Here is a 19555-nt window from a genome sequence, read left to right as displayed (position 1 = left end):
ATTAGGGCTTCAACATATGAATTTTAAGGGGTAACACATTTAGCCCATAGCACATTACACATACAATAAAACATTCTTTTTCTGCAAGTGTAATTTTGTTGACAGTGATTTTTGGTTTCTATTTGTATTTAACTTGAGATTCCTCCCCCTCCCCCATCCTTGTTGATTATACTTAAAACACTCTGGAAGTTTTGGCGTGTGAAATTATACTTATTTCAATAAGAAGTTAGAACTGGAAGAAAAAAAGGGAGGGTGGGAAGGAATTAATGGATGGCTACTTTGACAGATAAGGTTGACATGGTCAAAGTAGTAAATGTTACGTGCAAGATATTGCTGGGCACTGTGTGTGATGTACACTGTACCCCGCTTTCTTTTTTTTTTTTAACACAAATATTTTACCTTAGAGGTGGTTTCATGTCAGTATATAGAAATCTATCTCATTCTTTTTAAAAGCTGCATGATATTCCATTATATATAGGTACCATATATACCAGTCTGTGTTGATGGGCATTTGGGTTGTTTCCAGTCTTCTACTCCAACACAAAGATGTAGTAATTATCTTTGTAAATATACTGTTGTGCATATGAATGATTATATCAGGTAACTTATAAATTAAAAGAGAAATTAGTAAATTCTGTTTTGAGGGAGGGGCAGATTAGCAGTTGGATATTGTGAAAGCTGTATATGTAAGTAAGATGATTTATTTAAATATTAGAATTTTTTTTTTTTTTGAGACGGAGTCTCGCTCTGTCGCCCAGGCTGGAGTGCAATGGCACGATCTCAGATCACTGCAAGCTCCGCCTCCCAGGTTCACGCCATTCTCCTGCCTCAGCCTCCTGAGGAGCTGGGACTACAGGTGCCCACCACCACTCTTGGCTGATTTTTTTGTATTTTTTAGTAGAGACTGAGTTTCATTGTGTTAGCCAGAACGGTCTCGATCTCCTGACCTCGTGATCTGCCTGCCTCGACCTCCCAAAGTGCTGGGATTACAAGCATGAGCCGCTGTGCCCGGCCAAGTATTTGAATTTTAAGTTACCAATTTCTGAGCTATAATTTGGTTGAAAGATAATACAACATTTAAAAATACTTTTCATAAAATTAATTACTGCTGCAATTCACGGGAAAATTGTTAGTTATAATGCTTTACTAAACCCTATCACAGCTGTCAACAGTTGAGATTTAAATCTGTCATTGTTAGTATAAAGAAAAGGAAGTGAAAACACTTTCATATTGCCTTAGAACAAAGGAACAAAGTCAACTTTTTTTTTTTTTTTTGAGACAGGGTATCACTGTGTCACCCAGGCTGGAGTGCAGTAGCATGATGTTGACTTACTGCAACCATTGCTTCCTGGGCTCAAGCAATCCTGCCTCAGCCTCCCCAGTAGCTGGGACTATAGGTGCACACCACCACAGCCAGCTAATTTTGTAGAGATGGCGTTTCACCATGTTGTCTAGGCTGGGCTTAAATTCCTGGACTCAAGCAATCCGCCTGCCATGGCCTCCCAGCGTGCTGGGATTATAGGTGTGAGCCACTGCGCCAGGTCAAACAACTTTTTATTGTTTGCTGTTCACCATAGTTTATAAAGACTATCCCTAGCAGGATGTGTAAATGTTAATGTACATATACTTCGGGTGTGTTTAGTAACAAACCAAGTATATCTTAACTTTGAACTACATATCCATATTGAGACCAGAGAAAATTCTTTTACTGTTTCATAGTATTGTCTAGAGAAATTAATGTATCTGTCAAATACGTATATTATAGATTATCCAACTCTGTTTATTTCTCTTTCTGGTTTACATTTTCAGTACCCTTTTGGACCCATGCTATAATGGGTTCAGGGTGTTGGGGAGGAAATAAAAATCATGTCCCTCATATGAAGTGTATTTTTGTCCTCAAGTTGACTTCATTGTTGGTTTTTTAACGTAGCCCCTCAAAGTCTTTTAAGTGAGTTAATTATACTTAACTTTGTAGATAAGAAATTTATAAACAAAATTTAACTTTCTTAAGCTCATGAGTAACTTCTGCTGTGTTCCATTTTGCACAGTGCGTCGGTAACCTAGCCAAGGATTTTGTGCCTCTTGTTAGATCAGTAGCTGGAAGAATGAGGCCTATTTTTGACCAAACATAGGTCAGAAATAATTGGTTTCAGTCGGTTGATAGGAAATTTAGGGGGAGAGGCAGCAGCAGAATCTCTGCAGTCAACATGGAGCTTCAGAATTTCTTCAGGTAACCAAAGGTTGCACAGAGTCTTATTACAATGATAAAAATAAAAAGAATTGTTCAAATAGAAAACTTAACAAGGAAGACTATATCTAAAAAGAAATTTAATATATGCTTTTGATTATATATGCTCTTTCTCCTAGCTAGCAATGTCATTTATATAATTAATAAATTTGTTTTTAACAGAGGTGCTCATTAAGGTGCTTGTGATTTGATTTCTAAGAAAATAAGTTCAGGGCCAGGCGCGGTGGCTTATGCCTATAATCCAGCACTTTGGGAGGCCGAGGTGGGTGGATCACTTGGTCAGGAGTTCAAGACCAGCCTGGCCAACATGATGAAAAACCCCATCTCTACTAAAAATACAAAAAATTAGCCAGGCATGGTGGTGTGCATCTGTACTGCCAGTTACTCGGGAGGCTGAGGCCGGAGAATTGCTTGAACCCAGGAAGTGGAGGTTACAGTGAGCCAAGATCACACTACTGCACTCTAGCCTGGGTGACACAGTGAGACTCCATCTCAAAAAAACAAAAAACAAAAAATCCCAAAAACAGAAAATATAAGTTCAGGACAATAGAAGAAAAAGTAACCTTTTTACAGTATATTACAGTATATTTATGAGTGATCATTTGTTTCTGTCTCATAGTAAAACAAAAAGACAGATGATTACTAGTGTTTCCTAGCAGATACATTGCTCTTGTTACTTTTATATAACTTCAGTGAGTAAAGCTAAATATAAGATTAAGGGATAACTTCAGTGAGTAAAGCTAAATATAAGATTAAGGGCTGTATTCTTAATAAATACATTAACTTAAGCAGGATTTAACCTGATAATACTGAAATTATTTACCCTCTTTAAAACTTTCTGTGTGGTAAGATTCCCACATATTCTTTCCAATACCTCCTAAATCTCCTCTGTCTACTTTCTGATACTTTCCTGTTATTCTTTTACTCGTTCCTTTAGCATCCTCTGCTTTTTTTTGTAACTTATTTCAAAATATGTAACATTGCTATAATCTTTTGGTACTACAGTGATAATTGTACTTTCCAGCACTTAACATTCTGGTATACCTTGGTTTCTTTAATGTCTACATTAGAGAAGGAACCAGAAAAATATACCTTGGCCATCCTGGCAGTGAAAAAATAGCTCCTAAGCATCCAACAAAAAGGATATGGCCAAAAGAGATAGATGTGAAGGTTAATCCTGACACACTGTACTTTACTTTTTGCTCCACTGAAGGAAAGGAGTACCGAGACTGGCTGCTAATTTGTTTCCTAAGCCCTTCTTTTTATGTGAAAGCTGAAAAGGGAGAAGCGATAAGAAAGAAAAGTGAGGGGGAGAAAAAGGACCACAGCAGCCTTTATTGGTGCAGGTATGGTAATTATTTGGAGTAGCAGTTGGATCCTTAAGTAGCCCATATTCTGACAGGACAAAGAGACCAACCCTGTTCCTTGGAGAGCTAAAACACTATTTGTTACCAGTGAAGGCTTCTAATGTCTTCTTTTTTTTTAAAGAGATGGTATCTTACTCTTTCACCCAGGCTGGAATGCAGTGGTGGCATCATAGTTCACTGTAGCTTCAAACTCCTGGGCTCAAGTGATGCTCCCACCTCAGTCTCAAGCGTAGCTGGGATGATAGGCCACCACTCCTGGCTATTTATTTATTTATTTATTTATGAGAAGGGGTTTTCCTCTGTTACTTGGACTGGTCTCCAACTCCTGGCCTCAAGTGATCCTGTTGCCTCAGCCTCCTGAATAACTGGGATACAAGTGTGAGCCACCACACCCACCAAGGCTATAATATCTTTAACAGGTGGAGGTAAAGTGGCATTGCCCATAGCTGGGGATTAGGGAAAGGATAAATAGCCATTATATTGTAGCTTTTGAATGTTTAGCGTGAAGAATCTTACACCAGGAGATAAATGAGTATGGGAGGAGGTGGAGTGTGAAGTGTGGGCACAAGCAGCCACCTCTCAGCAGTTCCTTTTGGGTATCACCTTGAAGACACATCATCAGCGTATGAGTCAGCATTTTAGAAGGGCACTAAAACTTGCACTTCACACGGTCTGTAAAATTTGTATCTATGCTATCATGATACTAGAGATAATTATAATATTCAGTTATCTTCTCTGATACATCACCTTATTAAGGTGATTATTTTACATTTTAATCTCTAATTTTTCATCAATTTTATAATTGAGGAGAAAACATGTTGACAATTATTCTTTATACTCTATTTAAGATGTTGGCCAGGTGCGGTGGCTCATGACTATAATTCTAGCACTTTGGGAGGCCGAGGTGGGAGGATCACTTAAGGTCAGGAGTTTGAGACCAGCCTGGCCAACATGGCGAAACCCTGTCTCTACCAAAAATACAAAAATTAGCCAGACATAGTTGACTGTGCATGTAGTCCCAGCTACTCGGGAGGCTGAGGCAGGAGAATCCATGAACTTGGGAGATGGAGGTTGCAGTGAGCCAAGATCACACCATTGCACTCCAGGCTGGGTGACAGAGACAGACTGTGTCTCAAAAAAAACAAAGCAAAACAACAAAGATGTAAGGAAAGTATATGGGGCATCTTAGAATTGCATTAAGCAGTTTAAAAAAAAAGCCAAACATTAAAGAGCCAATCTTCAGACTCCTGGAAAACTCTCCTATATAGATTTTTTGGTGGACAATCTGTGGTATTTTTGGTATTCTTTTGCTTTTCGAATAGAGTTTGTAGTCCACCACCAGGCTGTGTGCGTTGCTTTTCAGCATATAGATTTAACACTGTGGTGTGGGTGTTGGATTTGGTAACACAAAAAGATCTGTAACTAAGAAGGATGTCTTTTGTTTCTGTGGCTTAGGTCAAAGTTCCTGTCTTATTAATTAAGCATTTTCTTGGAGTTAAATGTTCTACAGCAAATAAATAGGCACAGGTTAGTCAATTTAATATAATGAACCTTTGCTTTCTCTCAGAACTTAGGTAATTATATTTGCAGCATTTAAAAATGAAAAAATTCAACTCACAACTGTTGATTCTAATACTCTAACCAAAAATACAGAATCTCCTTGTGATTATCAAACTTTGAGTTGGAATAGAGCTCTTTCACCAGCAAAGTATTATGGTTTTCTTAAGGATATCGTGAGCTGCAGTTAGGACCATTATTATAAAGCACTTTTTTGGGGTATTGGTGCTTATTATAAAACATTGTTTTATTTTTATTTTCAGGAAATCAGTGAGCTGATTTATAATACAGGAAATATAGGCCAGATTAGCCACATCCTCCTGAAATAGTAATAGCAAAAATAATAGTTAAGAGCATGCATAATCAATATGCAGTCAAATAGTAAACTTTATGTACATTAGAGATATAGTTTACTTTTGTTGGAGTTAGTAAATTTTTCAGATCTGCTACAGAATTATACAGACATTAAGTATGATGAGAATATTCTTACATAAGGATTGTGTACTATATTTCATAAGTACTAAATTAATTTATAAATAATACTGACCTGACTCACTCTATTCCTGACCCACTTAACGAACTATCAAAGCCTCTTTATTTGCAATTAAATCTATTGTAATTAAAAAAAAAAAAACAAACTTTAAAAATAGGCCAGGTGCAGTGGCTCACGCCTGTAATCCCAGCACTTTGGGAGGCCGAAGTGGGCAGATCACTTGAGGTTTGGAGTTTGAAACCCTGTCCCTACTAAAAATACAAAAAATTTAGCTTGGCATGGTGGTGGATGCCTGTGATCCCAGGTACTCAGGAGGCTGAGGCAGGAGAATCACTTGAACCCGGGAGGCGGGGGTTGCAGTGAGCTGAGATAGCGCCACTGCACTCCAGCCTGGGCGACAGAGTGAGACTGTCTCAAAAATAAATAAGTAAAAATAAAAATGGATATGCAAACTGATCAGTTAAGAAATCAGAGTGAACTTGATGAAATACAGTTAAAGTAGCAGGGGTAATATCGCAATATTTTTATAGGTAATATCAGCAATTTTGTTTTCCTAATCTCATTATTTAATATACTAAAATCTCTCAGAGCTTTGACCAGAGATTGATAGTGGTAAATCTAGTTGTTGTCATATTTGCCCAAACAGAACTATAATTTTTTAAAGACGATACATTATTGGTATGTTTCTTTTAATCTAAAACTAGTTAGAAATTATTAGTTTACTAAATTACAGCAAACATAGTATGCCTGTCCTGTGTTTGAAGAAGTCTTACTAAAAGAATGCTTTTTAATTTTCTTCCTCACCATCCTCTCATCTCCCCCTTTTGTTTTCAAAGAGAAACTGGTAGTCTGGGTAGATTCAAAGCATCTTTAAGAGAAAATGTCTTGGGGAGCCCCAAGGAACTGTTGAAGTTAAGTGTGCCATCATTAGTGTATGCTGTTCAGAACAACATGGCTTTCCTAGCTCTTAGCAATCTGGATGCAGCAGTGTACCAGGTAAGTGGAGTTAATGATAATGAAAAGCACAGAATCTTTGATGGTAAAAAGAGTTTTTATTAACTATCATATTGTCAAGTTTTTTTTTTTTTTTTTTTTTTTTTTTTGAGATGGAGTCTCGCTCTGTTGCCCAGGCTGGAGTGCAGTGACGTGATCTCAGCTCACTGCAATCTCTGCTGCCCAGGTTCAAGCAATTCTCCTGCCTCAGCCTCCTGAGTAGCTGGGATTATAGACATGTGCCACCACACCCAGTTAATTTTTTTTGTTTTTAGTAGAGATGAAGTTTTACTATGTTGGCCAGGATGGTCTTGATCTCCTGACCTCGTGATCCACCACCCACCTCGGCCTCCAAAAGTGCTGGGATTTCAGGTGTGAGCCACCGTGCCCAGCCATTATTAAATATTTTTTATTGATAATTGTGTCAATGATATCAGAAATAAGACAATTGTATCAGAGACTAACATTAACTGAATTTATTAATTCATTCTTTTGTTTTTAGGTGACCTACCAGTTAAAGATTCCGTGTACTGCTTTATGCACTGTTTTAATGTTAAACCGGACACTCAGCAAATTACAGTGGGTTTCAGTTTTTATGCTGTGTGCTGGAGTCACGCTTGTACAGTGGAAACCAGCCCAAGCTACAAAAGTTGTGGTAAGAAACAAAATGCACACCATAACTTCCCATAAATAGAAAACTTCCTTAAGTCTTATACCCTTCAGTTACATTGATGCATGCAGCATGACTACATTTCTTTGATTTAAAGTAACTTTTGCCTTATAGATAGGCCTTTTTTCTTTAGCATATTATTAGGGATACTACTACTTATTGGTTGTTTCTCAGAGGAGAATATGCATAAAAAATGTTAGACATGGAAGCTACCTTAGAAATAATGTATCCCACCCCCTCCATTTTATGGATGACAGTCCAAAGAGGTGAAGGAACTTGTCCTAAATTAGTTAATAGCTAACTTGTGACCACAACTGTGCCAGTTTCCATACTGTATATGTTTAGAACTTCTAGACCTCTTTCAAACATCTCAGAAACACTGGGCAAGGTTTTCCTGCATCTAGTTTTCATCTTCTCCCTCAACTCTCAGTCTCTGGCACATCTCCTTACTGTCAGTGATAGGGATGACAAGGGGAGGAGTGTTCTTACTGATAGTTGATAATTATCTCTAGTTTTTAAGAGTTAATGTGAAGGTACATAACTGATTTTTAAACAGTTAATGTTAAGATACATACATGATTTTTTTTCTTATATTTTATGCCTCAATCAGTTATTTCCCCCAAAGAGAAACAGGAAATGGGATGCCAGTGAATAGTTTGTAAAGGTCAGGCGTTTCCTACAGTTGAATATTTACTGTGTTTAACTTTTAGCAAACGGACTATGGTTCTCTTAGGAATGGAAGGCGGCTGGGATGTACAGTGCTTGTGAACAGTATCATATCCCCACTCCAGGTCTCCTCCTTCCCCAATTAAAACCCTACTGTTTCTTTCTATAATATGGTTTCTAGACAGAGACTTCCTGATCCCTGCCTTCTGCCCCTACGCTTTTCCTTATATTTCTCTCCTAGATGCATTCATGTATCATTATTCCTCAATATATCCTAAAACTTCTCTGTCTCCCGATGTTGTCTAAGTAGTATGAGGCACAACCTGGTAATTACCCCTTTGTTCTGAATACTGGAGACTTGTTATACAGTCATGCGTCACTTAACAAAGAATATAAGTTCAGCGTTCTGAGAGATGCATCATTAGGTGATTTCATTGTTATGCAGACATCATGGAGTATACTTACACAAATCTAGATGGTATAGATTACTTACTACACATCTAGGCTGTACAGTATAGCCTGTTGTTCCTAGGCTACAAACTTCTGTAGCATGTTACTGTGCTGAATACTGTAGCCAGTTGTAACACAGTGGTAAGTTTAGTGTACCTAAACATAGAAAAGGTACAAATACAGTTTTATCTTACAGGACCAGTTTTATATGTGGTTCATCATGGATTGAAATGTCATTATGTGGTACATGACTGTTAATTTCTAGGGGGCAGGCAATCTATTTTACAATTGATCATAAACCACTATATGTAAATGTGTCACCCAAATAGTTTGTCTCAAATGTATCTTGTATCCATCTCACCCCACTGTTTCCTCAATATGTCTGCACTGCTATGCACTCCTCCAATACTGGTTAAGTGGGTTCCAAGTGTCAGGACTGGAATAGACTCTCGTTGACACTAGAACTCAAACTCTGGCTCATTCTAAACCAGAATGCAGGTTGTGTTTGTATTTATTAAGCTTATCTTGTTAGCCTTGGGTCATTGCTCAGCCCCTTGGGTTCTTTCCAGTTCTTATCCATTATTAGCTTCTCCTTTGGGTATTATGCTTTCCAGAGTCAAAAAAGATATGCCTTCTAGGTCTTTAATGAAAACTTTAGATAGAACAGGACCAGAGCTCTGTGGCTGTACCTTTAGAATTGTCTCTAACTTGATCTTTTTCTTGCTTACTGAACATTTATCATCTCTCATAGTTTTTATGGGTCAGGAATTTGAGGGTGCCTTAGCTTGCTGGTTCTGGCTTCAGGTTGCAGTCAAGATACTGGCTAGGGCTGCAGTCAGCTGAAGGCTTGACTACGGCTGGAGGATCTGTTTCTAACGTGGCTTATCTTAATGCCTGGCAAGTTGGTATTGGTGGATGGTCTAGCTTGATTTTGTTCCATTAACTAGCATTTTTCTGTATGAGCATTCATGCACTTATGGATTGTATCTTTATCCTTACATTTCTGTGTTGTCTATAAAAATATTATGCGGCTGCGCGCAGTGGCTCACGCCTGTAATCTCAGCACCTTGGGAGGCTGAGGCGCGCAGATCACGAAGTCAGGAGTTCGAGACCAGCCTGGCCAACATGGTGAAACCCCGCCTCTACTGAAAATACAAAAAACTAGCTGGGCATGGTGGCGGGCGCCTGTAATCCTAGCTACTCAGGAGGCTAAGGCAGGAGAATTGCTTGAACCTGGGAGGCAGAGGTTGCACTGAGCCGAGATTGCACCACTGCACACCAGTTCGAGTGACAGTGCGAGACTCTGTCTCAAAAAAAAAAAAATAATAATAATAATATGCAGTCTGTCAGATTTCTTGCCAAACATTATCCCTATGGAATTCCCCTCATCACTTAACATTAGGAGTCATTTCAGTAAGGAAATCTGGTATGTTTCACACTTAGTGAAGTCACGCTACTTTCCACTGATGACCGTTAAACTTTTTAAGTACAAGTCATCTCTAAATCTGTTCTAACATTTTGTTGGTAATCAGTGTAATAATAACAGCTGTAATCATTTATATGGCACTAAATACTAGCATTATCTAAATGCTTTATATATACCAACTCACCTACTTTTCTTGATAGTCTTTTAAATTTATTTAGCTAGGTAGTCTAGGCAGGGAGAACTGCTTGAGCCCAGGAGTTCAAGATCAGCCTGGGTAACATAGTGAGACCATGTCTCCACAAAAAAATTTAAAACTTAGCTAGATGTGGTGATGCATGCCTGTAGTCCCAGCTACTTAGGAAGCTAAGGTGGAAGGATCACTTGAGCCGAGGAGGTTGAGGCTGCAGTGAACCATGATTGTACCACAAGATCCTGTCTCAAAAAAAGCTTTATTTAATGCCTTACAGTATTTTTGCAAGCCTCAACTTATTCTGAGTTTTCGATTTCTTGATACTATTCTTAAATTCCTGGTTAGAGTCCTCTTGGTGATCTATACCTGAGTTTTGTTCTTGTAAAATCAATTCAGTGAAGATGCCCTTATTTAAACATGTTGATTTCCTTATGTATTCTTTTTTTTACTCTTCACCAGAACCTCCTTCTTCAGTAACTCTTAATCTTTCTTGAATCATCTTCTCACGAGCCATGGAATTCTAACTTAAAGTTTTACATTTTTGAATTTTGATTTATTCAGGACTGGAGCACATGTCTCTTAACTGTGCTGTGTTTGGCTCACGCTCAGATCACATGGTTGCTTTCTTCCAAAGTTTCCATCACATCTACTTCATCACCCAGTAGTTTCTTGTCAGAATCAAGTCCAGATAAGCCGTTTCCATCACTATTTTTCCTAACCGTAGAGAGATTAAACTGGCAGGAAAGTCAAGAATTGTTGGGATAGGTGATATCTCAGTATGATTTTATTCTATCTATGTCAGTCCTGAAATTTGTATTAGGAAGGTATCCTTGTTAATAATGTGTAGTCTATAGCAGTAGTTCTCAAACTTTTGTGTACATCAGAATCAACTGGAAGGTTGGTTAAAACAGATTGCTGGGCCCATTCCCATAGTTTATGGTTCAGTAGGTCTGGGGTAGAGCCTGACAGTTTTTATTTCTAACAAACCCCCAGGTGGTACCACTGCTGCTGATCCAGGGTCCATACTTTGAGAACCACTGGTCTACAGTATCTTCTGTTTCTCCTTTTATCTTCATGCAAACATTTTAGACCAAGCTTGCTCTCTCAGGTACCATAAAGTGGTACTTTTCTTATATCAGGCTTATTTATTTTGAACAAGGTATATACTTGTCATATTACAGTCATGAATCTCAACCCTCTAATTTCAGTGATACTATTGAGATAGTATTTATCTTTCAGGAAAGACTGATGAAAGATCCTGACAGTTTAGAAAAGAGAAAATAAAGTGAAACAGAGGGTTAGGACCCATATACTTGGATCTGTTAGCACTAGTCTCACACTATTTTGGTTATATATACTTGTCAATTTTGCCTACATAAGACATTAAGAACCAGAGCTGTGTATTATAATCTTCTTTATTCATTTAGTATGTATCTTCATCCATTTTCTGCTGCTATAACAGAATACACAGAGTGGGTAGTTCATAAAGAACAGAAGTTTATTTGGCCCATGGTTCTGGAGGCTGGGAAGTCCAGAACACAGTGCTGGCATCTGGTGAGGGTCATTTCTATGGCAGAAGGCAGAAGCGATCCCACGTGACAAAGAGGGAAGTGGGCTGAACTCATCCTTTTTATCAGAAACCTGCTCCCTCGATAACTAACTCATTCCTTCAGTAATGGCATCAATCCCTTCTTGAGGACAGAGCCTTCATGACCTTATCATCTCTTAAATGCCCACCTCTTAATACTGTTACAATGGCAATTAAATCTCAACACGCATTTTGAAGTGGACATTCAAACCATAGCTATGTGTATAGACAATGTTTATCTGGTACACAGAAGGTATACTAAAAATTCAATAAATTGGGGAGTCTTAAGAGGCAGCACTTTATCCTGTAGGTGATGAGGAATAAATAAGTTAAATTGTTATCATTTTCAGGATTGATGGTATAAGCTTTTAAGTTAGAGTGATAGTAGAAATTAAAATTAAGTAGCATGCTGACTTGGCCTGTTCAAAAGTTCATGCTAGAGTGCTTATTGATATTAGGAAACAGTGGGCACACAATATATTAAGCATATACTATGTCTGTGATTTGAGGAACACATTTTTCACTTAAGCCAAGTGCCCTGGTTAATTTCTGGAATGGTCTTTTTGTTTGTTTAGTTGTCCTATTCTGTAGAATAGCTGTGTCTGATGTGGAATATACTTTTAGTAAGACTGTAACACAGGTGTTTGTATTTATTTGTTTGGACTCTTGGATGAACTCTTGTTTATTAGTCACTAAAAATAACTTTAAAAATTAATATTGCAGGTGGAACAAAATCCATTATTAGGGTTTGGTGCTATAGCTATTGCTGTATTGTGCTCAGGATTTGCAGGTAAATCATGAAAGCATCGTTTTATTCTTTTGTCATATTTTTCAAAAACATCAAACTTTAGACACCAGTCTAGTTTATCTTACTTTCTCAGTTTTATTCCCATTAAACTTTATCTTCTTGCTTATATTTAGTTTTATGTCAGCTGTTTTTTCAGTAAATGTATAGCATCGTTCAACTAAGTTCAGACTCAATCCCTATTCATACTTGCAGTTAACTACTTCTGTTATCTATCCTTGACCATCTCAGTCTGGCCCAAAACCCAAAAGTAAATGAAAAAAGACCTCTGAAAATGGAGAACATTAGCCTTCAGAAAGCCCTTTCCTTTTTTCTGGAACTGCCACTATCGTCAAGTCAGATCCTGCTGCTTTAGGTTGTTAATATTGCCACCTAAATATCTTTTTTTCCCTGTAACCTCAAGTTCTTTCTCTGCTTTAACAGGTTAGGAGCTATGGAGTAGGATGATGAGGTGGGTCAAGAGTACCTTAGAAAGCATAAAACATAAAACTAACAACCAAACAGGGAGGAAAGACAACACAAAATCACTAACATCAAAAATCCATGGAAGTCTGGAGTTGTACGTGTAGGGACAAGCACTCCTGCAATGCATCAAGATAAGAAAGTATGAATATTAAGTGTAACATAAAAAAAGTTTTTAGAAATAGTTCCAGCAGAGATGATAGTTTTTAATATATTCTGCTTAAAGCTTTTCGTGGAATTTATTAGTTATGGCTATATATCTTTATTATATATCTTTATTTGTACCTATTTCAAGTCAGGACTCTATTTTTGATTAGGAAAGCAGGCTGAATACAGAAGTAAAATACTGCTTGTAAAAAAGATGTTGTATAGGAGGGGAAAATATAGATTCAGGAATATACTTAATGATAGCATTGTGTTCTAGAAACCAACAAATTGGGAACAAAAATTGAGTTACCTAAAAAATATACTATTTGATTTTTTGCAATATCTTGAATAAATGATTATGTTCAACATTTTATTAACTCACTATCTTAATACACAATTGAGGAAACAGGGTGGTTTAATATCTCTCTGTGTTTGGGGTAACTGGGCACTGGATAAATGTTTTTCCCAGAAGGTAAAATCAAAGGTGAAAATAAGATGTTCCCATTCCAACACAGACTCATCAAAAATAATCTTGTTTTTCGTTAGACTTTTTAGTTGATAAATACTTCATTGGCAATTCCTAAGTCTCTAACGTGATGTTTATAACTAAAATATTTAATGGCTTTGTAAAATATGCATTCATTTTAAGTATAAATCCGGAGAGACAGGGGACTTTTGTGGGGGAGGGGTATCATGTACTCCTTTGAAGTATCTGAAAAAATCTATGGACCTTCAACTCCAGAAAAATGCACATATACACAAAATTTATTATCCAGTTGGGGAGTTCATGATCCTTCTGACCTTGTGTATGAACTTGGCTTGTGGAACCCTGCTTTAAAGGAAAATGGCTTCACACAGCAAATTCTACTTACATTTTGGTTGTTACTCTGAAAAGATTCCTAGTGGTGATTATAGACTATATTGCAGAATTAGGAGTATTCATTAGTAGGCAGATATTACAGGGGTGTGTTTATAATTCACTCTTAATAGTGTAGTTTTTCAGCTGACCAAAGCAAATAATTTACTGGCATTAAGTAGTACAGAGAGCTTTTGTGGTCTATCTTACTGCTATAATAAAGGCAGAAACTGTCTTAGCCCTCTGTTAAATGTAGCTTATAAACTTTCCACTGTTATTCTATATACTTTGTAAAAACATAAATTTATAATGTACAGTATGCCATGTGTCACAACCTACATAATAAGTGCACATTTAATTAAAGTATGTTTTGTTCCCCAAATCATATACTTTATATATCTCTAGGATATTGTTCTAAAGGAAAGACATTTTAAATTAATTTATAGTAACCTTTAATATTTGCATGTCTAATTTTCTTCTTTCAGGTGTATATTTTGAAAAAGTTTTAAAGAGTTCAGATACTTCTCTTTGGGTGAGAAACATTCAAATGTATCTATCAGGGATTATTGTGACATTAGTTGGCGTCTACTTGTCAGATGGAGCTGAAATTAAAGAAAAAGGATTTTTCTATGGTTACACATATTATGTCTGGTTTGTCATCTGTAAGTATCCAGGAATTAAAGGTTCTTAGTAGATCTTTTATTTTCTTTTTTAAGTTACATGTCCATTTTAAGCTGTTATAACATTTTGAAATTAATCCTTTGATACTGTAAATACCAGTTTGAATATATTTTCATTTTACTGACTGAGTTTTGATTGTGAAGGCAAAATTGCTTTGGGATAGCAATGCCCCAAAGTATCTAACGTATTAGCAAAAAATGTGTAAAATTTAGTGCACCACATAGCCCTCTGGGCATTGTTTTGGAAAAACAGTATTATATAGGAACTACCACTCAATTTTAGCACAAACTCTCAGATGACTCCTAAGGAAAACAGTATTTTCCTTTTCCTAGGTAAATTAGTATGGCATCTCTGGGGATGAAAATTGCCTCACCATTATGTAATGTTTCATTTATTTGAGTGATAAGATTTTCTTTCTTTCTGTATACAAGTTCTTGCAAGTGTTGGTGGCCTCTACACTTCTGTTGTGGTTAAGTACACAGACAACATCATGAAAGGCTTTTCTGCAGCGGCGGCCATTGTCCTTTCCACCATTGCTTCAGTAATGCTGTTTGGATTACAGATAAGTATGTCTTAGTTTGTGTTGAGTTTTTAACATGGAAAAGCCTCTCATTTCCTTGATTCATGTATTCCTTTATTTAAAAGTGGCAGTTGGCCATACTGTTTACAGAAATTCCTAGTTTTGTTACTACAGTTTATTCTACCTGTACCGCTGTTCAGTTGTATGGGATGTGGCTAAGCAGTACTTTGGTTGTTTAAGTGGTCTTAGAGCTTAAGACGAGGGGTACTGGTTCTCTGTGAAAGTGAAGGGACTTTTTTTGCAGTCAAGGCCTCCCTGTATTTTATAGGTATTATATAGGACAACTTGAGTGACTGAATGTGAGAAGGTACTCAAGGAAATACATATAAAGACTTTAGGAAATTATTTGCAGCAGTCAGTTTAAACTAGATTGGCTCATTATTTAGAAGAATGTAGAAAACACCTTTTATTCCTCCCTCAGCTTGTACTTTCCAACTGGTTTGGATTCGGGTATGAGATGGTTTTGAAAACAAAATCAAAATCTAGATTTTGTCTTTTATATCTTTGTTTCATTCAATATGTAATTAATATAAAACTCACTAATATAGCTGGCATTCCAGTACCACTGCTTTGCTAGTCCTAATATAACACACCCAGCATTAATTTGGCTTCTAAATTATTTAAGCAATGATACTGACTTAACATTTCAGGGTGCTTTTATAGAGTAATAATTTTCTTTACTGATCAATTATTATAACAAACGAATATATGAAGAATAGCTATTAAATATATCAAGTAAAAGAGACCTGGCTTATATTTACATTTCATTTTTAAGTTGACTCCTGTCTATAAATGGAAATAGGGAAAAGCCAGTGTTTTAGAAATTTTAGAAAACCATGTATAGTGTGTGGCAAATCTTGCCTGTACCATTTCTTAACTGTGCAACCTTGGGGAAGTTATGTACCCTGGGTGACACTTTCTTCATCTGTAAAATGGGAATAATATCACCTATTGCCTAGAGTTGTTTTCAGGTGAAGTGCTTTAGAGTAGTGCCTGGCACTACTTACCAACCACTTACCATTTCAGTCATCAGGTACTTATAAGGTTTCCCTTAGATATTTTTCTACCCGATTTGGGTAAACTTTTAGTTGTAATTCTGATCTATCTTTATGTTCAACAAAATCCTTATAGCATTGCTCATAAGAAGTACATAGGAACAGTATAAAATGCTTTTGCTTAATGTTCTTACTGATGGTCAACTAGCATGTCTTAGCAATCTTTCAGTTAACTGTTTAGATGTAAGTTTTTGTCCTACCTTCCCCTCTTTTGAAGGCACAGCTGGTTTTTTTTTCAGTTAGGAGTGAACTAAAATAAAGCGTGATGTCATAGAAATGTATTTGTCAAGTCAGGACAAGTTATATTTTGGTTTCTTGTATCCTGATTTTTAAGATTAAGATGAAAAAAGGGGCCGGGCATAGTGGCTCATGTCTGTAATCCCAGCACTTTGAGAGGCCAAGGCGGGCGATCACCTGAGGTTGAGAGTTCGATACCACCCTGATCCATATGGAGAAACCCTGTCTCTACCAAAAATACAAAATTGGCTGGGCATGGTGGAGCATGCTCCTCCCAGCAACTTGAGAGACTGAGGCAGGAGAATCGTCTGGACCCGGGAGGCAGAGGTTGCGGTGAGCCGAGATTGCACCTTTGCACTTCAGCCTGGGCAACAAGAGCGAAACTCTGTCTCAAAAAAAAAAAGATGAAAAAAGGGTTAAGACTAGTAGTAAATTATCGCCTCATCTCCTATTAAGAAATTATGATTTTGTTGATTTGTTTAAATGGTCACCTAACTGAATTTTGCTCAACTATCTTTTACTCTAAACTTTCACAGGTTCGCCAATTCTACCACATTTTCTTTTGTACTTATATATATATTTATACTTACATTTTTAAAAAATTATATATTTTATAGGGAAATTAGTATGTTCTTTGTCAGAGTGGTGTCAGTTAGGCATACCCATGTTCTAAAAAGTCTAATCAGTGATCGACATTGCCTTGATTTTACCCGCCCTGCCACCCCCCTCCTTTTTTTTTGCTGTAATAGAAGACCTTTCTAAACCTTGCCATCATATAAATATGATCTGATAGCATAAACCCACAATTAAGAGTTTTCAAAATTTTAAACTGATCATTAGGCAGTTTTAAAGACACACATACAGATAAAGCTGTTTTTTTTTTTCCTTTTCAGCACTCACCTTTGCCCTGGGTACTCTTCTTGTATGTGTTTCCATATATCTCTATGGATTACCCAGACAAGACACTACATCCATCCATCAAGGAGAAACAGCTTCAAAGGAGAGAGTTATTGGTGTGTGATTTTAGCCTCATGTGAGACTCCTGTTAAGACTAAACCATTTGCATTAAACTAGAGCCTTAAGTCAATTCCAGAAGGTAGCATAAACAAATAAAAAATTAACTATATGGCATAAGAATTAAGATCAGTGCTGTATGTGGAAACAACAACAAACAAAGCTATCGGAGTGAACTGCTAATACAGAAACTTAATGTGGACCTGTTTGGGGTCAAACTATTGTTTTAGAAGGAAGGAATTTTATTATTGTGTATATATATAATTTGTACATAAGAAGTATGGAGATGATACGGTGTTAAAAAAAAAATCATGGTGAGGCTACAATACTCAAGTAACAAGGTTTGGGACAATGTCTAAGGGTTAAAGTGCCAAAGCCATTTCTGTACTAACTGTTCTCTTGTTCAGGTACCAGGGGAGAAGGATGACCCCCTCCTTATTCTCCAATTCATGTACAGTATTTTGTCCTAGCAGCAGTAAAGACCTAGTCCTTTTCTTACAAGAGGCAGAAACAAGACAGACTAGTTCATCAACAAACCGAATGTGTAACTTCTCAAAATGAATCTATTTCATAACTCAGATGATTTCTCAGTGGTGATTGAGTACCCCTTTAGTGCTATATTTGTGCCATTCATTATCTGGTTCATATTTCTTTGCTGTTAGATGATGTACTTTTCTTCAAAAAAATTTCTAATGTCACTTTTGTACTTTTTTAAATAAAGTATGTTTAACTGTTGGACTCTCAATAATTTGTGAAATTTCAGCGTTTTCTGTAATGTTAATGGGGAAATTCAGCAATAAACTTTATATGAATTCTGAATTCTGTTTAATCACTTTTTTATATTATACATGTGACCATTAAAATAATGCACTGTTATTTTCTATATGTAGAATTGTATTGGTTAGGGTTCGCTGGCTGCAAATCAACTCTGGGCAAGCCTTAAGCAAAAAAGAATTTTTAAGAAGGTCCACAATCAGGGCTACAAGCGTCTAGGTTCTAAGAATTAATGAAAAGTCTTTTTAGCTTTTGTAAAGATTTGGCTCTACCCATTACTGTTCCTGTATGGTTTCACTCAAGATTCAAATACTCAGGAAGACACTACTGATCTTGGAAGGGGAAAGTTTCTTCAAGTAGAGAGGGATATTGGATGTGTTAAACATGTCTCTACATTTTTATCCCTTGGCTGGTTTATGCTAAGAAAAATTTGACAGTTGAAAATTATCTGGAAGTTATTTCACTTAAATTGGAACTGCAAGGCTGAATCTTTTCTAGGACTAAGAAGGTAAGTCATAATTGCTAATCTGAAATAATTTTCACTCTAGAGAAGCTTCAGTTTATGCTAATTTGCTTCTTTATTCATAAAAATAGACTGTCACTGGTATTCAAAAGACTACTACTAGCAACATTTAGAATAAATTATAGCAGACCTGAATGGAAATGCTGGCTGATGAGGATGGCCGTACTGATCAAACACACCACATCCTACTCTTGTTGCCTAAGCCATGCTCATGTTATCTAATGAAGCCACACAAAATGTATGTCACCAATATGAAGATATATGAAGGAAACTGTAAGAAACTCCATTTCAAATTACGGTTGAATGGACTACATTTTACAAAAAGACCCTAATTCAATGTCTTTACAAGTAATTCCTTGCTATTAAAATGTATTTAGTTCCTGAATTCACACAGTAAGAGTTACCTGTATATGTTAACTCAAAGGGAAGCATGAGGTCTGTTGTCTCTAGGAGTAGCTGTCAGCTATATTAACAGAAAGATGCTTATTTTTGATCTCCCTATGTTTATTCCAAACTAGCCACAATTACAAGAAAACTGATAATTTTCCCCCCCACCAATTCTTTTATTTCATGAAAACATTAAATCATTTCAGAATAGTTTCTGAACCATGTATAATCTACTATAGAATCATATATAAGAATAGTTTCTGGAAGAATGACATGGTAAGAAATTTCAAGCCAAAGTTTAAATTCAAATCCTTTAGCTCCATTAGACCACAAACCTTTGGGTTTAAAAAAACTCAATGTCTATTTAAATACCTACTGACCATAAG

General features: G+C 36.6%; 1 protein-coding gene across 2 annotated transcripts in view; it reads left to right on the top strand.

Annotated features, from left to right (window-relative positions):
• The window catches only part of SLC35A1 (solute carrier family 35 member A1), a 34151-nt gene extending 15856 nt beyond the window's left edge, over window positions 1-18295 (top strand). For both annotated transcript variants that reach the window (XM_010387960.2, XM_010387961.2), the window contains 6 exons: window positions 6502-6661; window positions 7161-7313; window positions 12372-12438; window positions 14404-14580; window positions 15031-15165; window positions 17365-18295. In XM_010387960.2, the coding sequence (XP_010386262.1) occupies window positions 6502-6661; window positions 7161-7313; window positions 12372-12438; window positions 14404-14580; window positions 15031-15165; window positions 17365-17492 (820 nt within the window). In that variant the 3' untranslated portion in view covers window positions 17493-18295. The remainder of the gene's footprint in view (window positions 1-6501; window positions 6662-7160; window positions 7314-12371; window positions 12439-14403; window positions 14581-15030; window positions 15166-17364) is intronic.
• The last annotated feature ends 1260 nt before the right edge of the window (window positions 18296-19555 follow it).

Source organism: Rhinopithecus roxellana, chromosome 4 (genome assembly GCF_007565055.1).
Source record: "Rhinopithecus roxellana isolate Shanxi Qingling chromosome 4, ASM756505v1, whole genome shotgun sequence".
NCBI classification, from domain to species: domain Eukaryota; kingdom Metazoa; phylum Chordata; class Mammalia; order Primates; family Cercopithecidae; genus Rhinopithecus; species Rhinopithecus roxellana.
Note: the sequence above shows the minus strand (reverse complement) of the source record. Positions and strands in the feature narration are given on the sequence as shown.